At 34.8% G+C, this 9416-nt stretch overlaps 1 protein-coding gene across 1 annotated transcript; it reads right to left on the reverse strand.

The window, feature by feature from the left end:
* Positions 1-405: 405 nt before the first annotated feature.
* On the reverse strand, positions 406-7970 carry LOC135083269 (UDP-glucosyltransferase 2-like). The gene is made up of 4 exons (XM_063978008.1): positions 7104-7970; positions 4925-5147; positions 2968-3187; positions 406-886 (listed from the first exon to the last, which is right to left on the reverse strand). The coding sequence occupies exons 1-4, from the start codon at positions 7926-7928 to the stop codon at positions 598-600; spliced, it is 1557 nt and encodes a 518-aa protein (XP_063834078.1). The 5' UTR covers positions 7929-7970; the 3' UTR covers positions 406-597.
* Between the last annotated feature and the right edge of the window lie 1446 nt (positions 7971-9416).

Raw genomic sequence — 9416 nt, forward strand, 5'->3', positions numbered from 1 at the left:
GCAAAGTCGCCCCTATCGCAACTACGTAAGATACCACAGTGTTTACGTTGACGTACTGTTGACCGTACATTATCAAATTAAATAGGTACCTACCTACTAATTTATCATACTGCGACATTATTTGTGTTATCATAACTGTTAACTATTTCTAAATGCTAATATTGATATTGTAATGTTTGTTTATTTAATAAACAGGCAGAGATTGGTAATTGATGTTAAATTATAGGATAGTGTGTCGCATTTTACTTTGGATTTTCGTTCATTCGTTTCCGTTAAATGACGTCAACTGTTAGACAAAGGCCTCCCCCCAGGACTTTTGCAGGTGCTTCCTACGACCTTCACTAGGTCGTCGGTCCACCGAGTGGGTATGATTTAACTCAACTATAAAAAAAAAACACATTTACCTAATACAAAATCTATTTATTATTGTAATGCAACCCTATATTACTATTCATATAGAGTTACTTATAACAGCTATATCAACAATCACAATCACACACTTAAGGTGAACAATAATCAAGAAATAGACGTTAATCTTATCTCCTGTGACATTATTATGTATAAAATTTATCTATTTTTAGATGAAACATACCAACATCAACTGCATTTAACTTTCACTTGTAACCCTAACACTCTCTTTAAAGCCTTAACCAACTTTACTAAAGCTATTACAACAACAATTAAACATACAAATATCACTCCTAATACAGTACAAATAAGTTCCAATTCAAAATACTGGTGCCACGGCATGTTAGCTGAAGGTGAGCGGAGGTGACGTGCGCCTGAGTGACGTAATACGTATTCTGTCCACCATACAGCACGTTCTAAAGGCGTGTCTCTCTGGTCCTTCATCAAGGAACGGAGACGAACTATGTTTTGGCGGTAGCTGGAACAAAAGACGGTCGTCATTATCGGATGTCATTTGTCATATTTGTCGGTTGATCGTCCCAGCGGGATTAAGGACGTAGGGGTAACCTACGCCATATCGAATGACAAATGATCGAAAATCAAAATATCGAATACGTTTCATCGAACGATCAAAATATCGAACGATCAAAATATCGAATGCTTAAAATATCGAACGTTCAGAATATCGAACGATCAAAATATCGAACGATCAAAATGTCGAACGATCAAAATATCGAAAGTCGATATAGACGTTTTTATTAAATTTCATCACGTATCATTTCTGAACTTTCCTTTTTGGGACAGGCTAGGCTTATAATAGGTCCCCACGGACATTATTCTCAAAATTTATAAACTTGAAGAAATTATGCATGATGAAATTTAATAAAAACGTCTATATCGACTTACGATATTTTGATCGTTCGATATTTTGATCGTTCGATATTTTGATCGTTCGATATTTTGATAGTTCGATATTCTAAACGTTCGATATTTTGATCGTTCGATATTTTAATTTGAGCCTTCGATATTTTGATCGATCGATATTTTGATCGTTCGATGAAACGTATTCGATATTTTGATTTTCGATCATTTGTCATTCGATATGGCGTAGGTAACCGAGGACGTGGGTTAGCACATTTATCAACCCGGAAAGGTATCGTAACCATATCAAATCGAAGCGGTCAGTATTGTATGAAACTCCATGCAACGCACATTTACCCGCACCGTAACCAGGCCTCCGTCACTCGCCTATGCCGGCCGAGATAATTACCTACAGCGCGCGACAACTTCAAGTTGCAAATCAGTAAAGGCCGCCACGCGCCGTGACGCGCCTGTGAGCACACGCGTATTTCTATACACGCTCGGTGTATCATCGTCGCAATCAAGGTTTATTGTTCCAACGGCACTGTTATTCTTCTTTAATGGAAAATCGAAATATTTAGGAGTAATAATTAATTGTAGTGATTTAAATAATTATAAAAAACTACACTTTTAAAATAATTTTGAAATACTTATGACAAAAAACTGTAGCAAAAAAATTATTTTAGCTAATAAAAACATTAACTTTACTTCACCGTGTCTATTTTCCGACACTACACCTTTTAAAACTGTTTGTCCAATTTCGAATTATCGCAACACTGAAGTTTATTAATAGGTACTTTAGAGATGGTACGATTATACAAACACCACTAAATTAAAGTTTACCAATCGTAAATACAATAAAAAATTAAGTTTTTATTTATTTTACTTTGCTTATACAACCCTGACGCTTGAGCTGTGAGGTAGATCAATTCTGAACACAAAAAAATTGCGCTCTTGTGAGCGTAGTAGTAAGGTGCGATTTCGAATGCACCATGTGCGTTGGATATTTTGCATTATTATTATTACCGTTAAAATGCCGGCATCTGATCCTACACAAAGGAGTGCAATTTCTGTTGCTACTATTATGTATTCTGTGCCGTAACGTAAACGCCTCGCCTCGTGGTTGACAGGCGCTTGAAAGATCCGTTTCTAGATTAATAAGTATGCTTCGTCCTTAAATAGGAGATTAATGCCCGTTTTCACCATCAATCCCTAATTTTTAAGTGACCCCTATGGAACAAAATTCCTGTTATGTGTTACCATAGGGGTCACTTAAAAATTAGGTATTGATGGTTGTAGGAGATTGGGATAGGAACGGGATGGGATACCTTCGATTGAGCAGACTCCACAGGACGGTCCAAGCTTGGTTCTTCTTTCACTTTCACAAACACTTGAATTTTTATTGAGTTGAGTTTAGCGCGCGATTTGGGTTTATTTGAATTGGTTTATTTTGGATACTTATTTAGTAATTAACGCCCAGATAGGTAGGCGAAGCGGCGCGTTGCGATGCGAGAGCGAGACTGAAGGTGGGAGGGAGAGGATAGGAAAAGGACTGTCAGAATGAGTGATAGAATAGTGTGACATGAGTTTGAATTGCATGAGGTTTTAATGCTGGCGCGTACAATGGTGAAAATGGGCATAAGTAACCCCGCGAATCTGCTACAAAAAATATTCAGTCACAAAATACGTTTCACAAACCTTTGATCTTTAGTTACTTTTTTCACAGTCTCTCTTAAACTCTCTTCAGTCATGGTGTCCATATGAACTTTCAAGCCAATCTTATGGTGAACATATTTCTCGACGTTGTACCACTGGTCTGCAAGCATGGGTATACCAATGAGGGGTACTCCAGCGTTGATGGCTTCATCGGTAGACTGGAGACCTCCTTGGGTTATGAACAGCTTGATGTTTGGATGTCCTGCAAAATGAATTAGAATAAGGGCTCGTTCCTTCTGTAATCCTGATTTGCTGATGGAAAATGGACTGTCATTTGACACACATAGCGACTGATCTCCGAATGACATTTGTTACCGCCATAATAATAGAGGAGTCTTTTAAAATCCAGAATAAATATATGATCCCTAGTTCTCGAAACTACAGTAGGTATACTTACAGATAAATATAATTATTTTCTCATTCATCATATTAGTACGGAATTACGTTTCGGCCAAGTGACGTCCACTTCTGGACAAAGGCCTCCCCTAAGCACGTAACGCTAATAAAATGTTAATAACCCAACCAGTAAAGTTAGGGAACCCGCAACTTCAATGTATTTAATTAGTATAATAATAAAGAAGATAAATTATATTATTTTGTCTTCAATCCGTCTGATGGCCTTTTGACTTCAATTAGCATAAAATATTTAGACAAGCAAAAGTTTTTTTAAAATTCATAAAATTCATTTATTTTTGCAAATAGGCTTTTAAAAAGCACTTTTACACATCCCAATATTAATCCTACCACTGCTTCGGGACAATAAATGGGCCGGTGCTGAGAAGAAGCAGCGCAAGAAACTCAGTCACTATTGTGCAATCGTTTGTCGAGCCTAAGTAATGTCGCGCTAGGGTTTGTCGCTCCAAAGTCCTGTCGTGCTTTCGTTTGTCGCCCCGTCGTTCTGTCGCGCTAACGTTCGTCGAGCTAATGTGCAGTCGCGCCATCGATTGTCGGCATAACGTACCTACTGTCGCCACAACTTTTGTAGCACCTTTGTTTGGCGCAACTATGATATACACTCCAAGACTACACCTTATCTCGTGTAATTAATTGTGATGACTTGTGTATTATAATAAATGATAACATACGATATAATATAACTTTATAAGGAAGTAGGTAATAAATACAAGATAAGTGCTATAATGTATAAAAACGTACCCATAATAAATTATAATTAAATTTTTTCGTCTAACCTCAAATTCAAATTATTTATGCATGTCACATGGGTAAGGGTTGGTAGAACCTCTGTGTTTTGACTGGTAAATTATGGATTATTAAATATACCTAAGCTTGATAATCATTATGAGATAAATGATTGAGTATTGTAATAAAGATATACTGTGACATGGATAATTGAGCATAGATAAATAAATAGAATACTTTATAAAGCCTGGTCCGTGAGCACGTAGAATCCCGTCCAATGACCCCAAGCTACCCATCCTTATCGCTCGCGCGTAATTATATTGCTGTCGCGCTCGCACACTCATTGCGGGCGCGCGTCGCACAGTCGCGCGTATAATTACGCGCGAGCGATAAGGATGGGTAGCTTGGGGTCAGTGGACGGGATTCTACGTGCTCATGGACCAGGCTTTAGTACACCACAAAAGACAAGAAAAAATAAGAAAGAAATAAAGAAGAGAGACGGCACAATTTAGGTAGCGTGTCGCTGTAAAGCGAACTCTCACAGAAAACCTAGACGACAGTAATTATTATTGTTGTTTCGAATAATTTAAAGAATTGAGAACCTCCTCCTTTTGTTGATGTCGGTTAAAGAAGGCGAAGAAAGAGCTTTAGTGGGTTGACAAGCACTATTTTTTAACATTCAACTAAAATAAAAACAATTTTGAGAACATGTCAAAAGTCAACTCATGTCGGCGGGTCGGCGGGATTGATGTGAAGACTGCATTTGAAAACTTCCAACTACGAGTATTCTAGTACTTACTCAGAAGATCCGATTGAGGCAGCCATTTAGCCAGCTTGATGTTCTCAGACTTGCCCTCCATATCTTCCTTGTCCCATTTCCATAGAACATCGTATTTCAACTTGGACATGACGTTTACCATGATTTTAATCTTCTCAGGGGGTAGCAGCGATGGTTTTACGTTGGTCCCGTAACTTATGTAAATGACTCCATGTTTTGAGGAGTCTAGGTACGTTTTGAGGTCCTAAAATATAATAATACTATTATAAATAGACGGTTAGTGATCGCAGGCCTAGGATGCGCGCCGATGACCTTTTATAGTGCCGTTTTATCAATTTTACGCGATTCGCCCATACATTTGTCGTCTAAAATAATCGATAATAAGATTTTATCACGGCGCGAATCCTAGCACGACTGGGGTGACTTTGGACATAGAATCCATGAATGACAATGCATAAAATATTCCAGTTTTAAAAATTCATTCAGCTCTGAGGATTTTAGATTTTTATGGATTTTGACAGGTACCTGATTATACATATAAAAGAGTAGCATCTAATTGTGACAAAAAAGTCATAAAATATAATAAGTTACCAGAAAATGTAAAACTGCTGCTTCTCATTTAGGAATTCTTATCGCTATAATGATTCGTAAGTACCCGTACCTACCTACTTTATTTTAGAATAACCTTAGTGTGAATACCTACTTATTATTAAATTGATTGTAGTGTTTGCTTAGTACTTCAATAAGTGGCGTTATACATGGAGGATCTAATAATATTGATTTTATTGTTGAGTTTGCTTTGAGTTGACCTCGATATTTATCTACGGAACTACTTTAATATTGACTTTAATTATTCTTCGATAATGAAAATAATAAATTAATTATTACATAAGCAATATCGATAGCTCAAAACTATTTTAACAAGTTACTACGGTGTTGATTCTTACACGTAAAAACACTTGATGCAAATTTGAACTGTATTATAATTAAATTATTTTAATATTATAATTATAGAATAGTCTCAATGAACTGTCAACTTTTAGTGGTAAAAACCAAGTTCAACAAGGTCTCCTAAAAATATGGAAATAAATACAAAATAATTGTAATTTGATTTAAATCACTTAGAACACCAATGCTATTAAATACCGATTATAATAATAACATTTTAAGTGGTTATTGAGATTAGTATTCAATGAATATCATATGATTATTATATGAATATTATTCATAATTATTATGATTTATTGTAATACGAGTGGAAATTACATTAATTAGGTTATCAACTGACTAAGGCCCAGTTTTTTGATTCATAGTTAAAATAACTAATTGTTAAATTTTGCTACTAATGGTTAAATATTAACAAAATGTAAACAAATAGTTAAAAAATGTACTAAAAGTCAAGCTAACCATTGTTCGAAAAACATTTTTTTCAGATATTTAACCACTTGTCATTTGACATCCGTCAAATTTGACCATTGGTTAATTTAACTACGAATCAAAAAACCGGGCCTTAGTCCAGAGATTGCCAACGTCTCTTTGAATCATAAATATTACATTAATATTTAGATTAGAAAACTTTTTTGCATTTTTGCCCCTTTGACTGTTTTTTACGAGATTGTAATAATATATAGAATCCATTATTGGCTGTAAGAACAAAAATACCTGTTTGTATTATTATTAAAAAGAGCTGTGGTTTTCTGAATTAAGAAAAATAAAATAAAATACAATAAAACTCAAAGTACGTATTCTTTTATTTTTAATTAAGGCTATGCTTTTACTGGATTTTCACTGGAAACTACATCAGTATTAATAAGAATGGAAATACTGGAGTTCACAGAATTGATTTACAATTCAAATAACCAACACACTCGCATAAGAATGTATGGCATCGCTTCTTAAATAATCGTTTTTAATCTACTTAGGATAGTATTCTGAATTTGATGATGTTTTTCATAATCTGGTTTTAGTTTTTGTAACTTTCTATTTAAAGATTCACTAATAATTTCACTTGTATAATTACAATATTAACTAGTTGCCACTGACACCATTTAATTTTCATAAACACAGTTTACAAACCCAATTTAATTTAGATTGATATACAAATAGTTTTTTTGTTTCTAATGAGATTTTCACGAAGCCATAATAAAGTGTTTTCGTTATAAAAAATCTTGTTTATGCTAATAAAGAATCATTAACTTACGTTTGGCAGATCCCTTTGAGGCTTTTCGTGGATTCCATGAATATGTATGACATTCGGTGGGACGGGCCTGGAGCCCTCCCAAATTGGATGTATGTTCAAAAACAGCAGATCCACATTATTACTCAATTCGTTAATAGAAGGAACATCACCGAATACCCTTTTGAGCATTGCGTTCTCTTCTTCCAGAAGTTGGGTGTCATAATAATATTGCATCTGGTAGAATTTCGCTAACTCTGTCACTTTGTCCCACATAGTCAAATTATAAAGCTTCTGTCTTACAACGGAGGGATACAGCAATTCATGTATGGGTGCACCAACAATTGAGTAAGTATCAAACGTTCCACCAAAAGAACTGAACTGGATCAGTGGCGCTTTAAATAAGTGTGCCAGAACCGTTAATTGCTTTGCAAGCTCTTCGACTATCACCAGATCATATTTATTATTCTCATTTATCACACTTCTCACTTCTGAACTCATCAATTGCTTTTCTATAATATCGTTCACCAATTTGAATATCAGTTTGATTTGTGACACAATATCGTCATTTTCAGTTGATCTTTGTAAAAATTCTTTCTTCCATATTCCATAAGATAAGTCATGTAAATCCACTTCCTTTAAATTTGGAGGAGCTGGAGTTTTCGTGAACACTGGGTCTGTAGTCAGAACGGTCACTTCATGTCCTCGCTTTGCCAGTTCTTGCATCAAAGACCTGAAGACGACTTGATGGCTGATCGACGGTGCTGGGAAGTACGCAAGAATTCTAGCCGCTTCTGATCCCGCACACGATAAACATAATGCAATTAATAAAAACGTTACGTCTGGCATGGCTGCTGGTAGTTAAACTAATGATAAGTTCCGCAATATTGTTTTAGAATCGCGTCACACGTATGAATTGGAATATCATGATGAGTTCAACTACTCAATTAGATCGTAGCAAGGTCCATGTGATGTGCATGTCATTGTGCCAATCTATTAATAGTGTAGCAAATTATATGAGACAACTGCCCCAGATAGTTAAAAGGACGCATGTGATAACAAGTCAAAACGGAGATTCAAAAAAATTTAATGGATTTATTTAGGTACTGCTCTTTAATCAAACTGATATAAAAAAATGCTAGATGTCAATGTAGGTATCTTTTTAATAAGATGTTGAAATACTCGCAGCCGACAATATTAAAAACCAAAACTGCAAAAAATACTAAAAGTTTTGTAACGAATTTTAAACACAGGGTATTTTTTGCTACTACTTCATTTCTATGCAAAACATTAGCCAAATGAAACTGTATCACATTAAACTCAGCAAACAGAGTGGAGTGACGACAGTCCATCGGTCAATGCCAAATGGTCGACCGAATTTATCTTTGCCCAAAGCTGCTGGAGTAATTTAATTGTTTTTTGATGTCGGAGTAATGGAAAATGAATTTTCTAAACGTTGTTGGTTTTAAGAACTCTGCCCTCATAAGCCAAAAAGCGGCATCTCAAAAAAGTGAGAATCGAGATAATTCATGCTTTAGTTTTTTTGATTTAGCGTCAACTTAGAAAAGTATTTTTTGAATTATTAATTCATCATATCTTATTGATGTGTTGAAAAAAAGGAAAAAATATGTTATTTACCTCATTTTTGAGATACCGCTTTTGGGCTTTAAATAATAATTATGTTTATTAGTTACCGCATTTTGTTTTAGTGTGTTCATAGGAATTTTCACACAAAAGTTTTTCTATACATTTTTGCTAAAAAACCTTGTAAAAGAAAATAAAACACGAAAAAAGTTCATTTGGAAATAATTTTAATATACTTCAGATCAACATTATTAGAAAATTTTAAATTTTGAAAATAGGCATCTATGTCATAAATCACTCAGAAGTATGGGAGCTCCCTTTTGAAGCGATTTCAAGATATTGTTCTTCCTGGCTTGCGAAATGCCATTATGCATGGTTTTTTCTTTGGAGGTAGAAGAACATGCAATTTGGTTTGGTGGTATAAATAGTTATTTTATGCGCATTTTTTGCCATTTTTACAATATTTTAATTAGTTTTTTAGCGATAACTTCAGAAATTTTAGAGATATCTTGATGAAACTTGTATCAAGCTGTAGAGGATAAAATTATGCATCTGTGTAATTCATTAAAATATTGTAAAACTAATTGCCACTTGGAAAAAAATTGCAAAAATCGCGATTTACCTAAAGAAAGAGATGGCGGGGAAAAGGGCAGGGCAGTAGCCTGGCCCTATAAATATGAAACGAGTTTCTCAAGTCAGCAAGTTTAGTTCAGTTCCGAGTTTAGTTCAGATTATAAACACTAAAGTAAAAAA

Source organism: Ostrinia nubilalis, chromosome 23, assembly GCF_963855985.1.
Source record: "Ostrinia nubilalis chromosome 23, ilOstNubi1.1, whole genome shotgun sequence".
Classification (NCBI taxonomy): domain Eukaryota; kingdom Metazoa; phylum Arthropoda; class Insecta; order Lepidoptera; family Crambidae; genus Ostrinia; species Ostrinia nubilalis.

Bases quoted from the DNA above. Each gene is read 5' to 3' on its own strand.
- LOC135083269 (XM_063978008.1), bottom strand. From the start codon at position 7,928: ATGCCAGACGTAACGTTTTTATTAATTGCATTATGTTTATCGTGTGCG. The intron at 3,188-4,924 runs GTAAGTACTAGA...TTCATTTTGCAG, and splicing joins GCCTCAATCGGATCTTCTGA to GACATCCAAACATCAAGCTG. The intron at 887-2,967 runs GTTTGTGAAACG...CTTTTGTTCCAG, and splicing joins AAAGTAACTAAAGATCAAAG to CTACCGCCAAAACATAGTTC.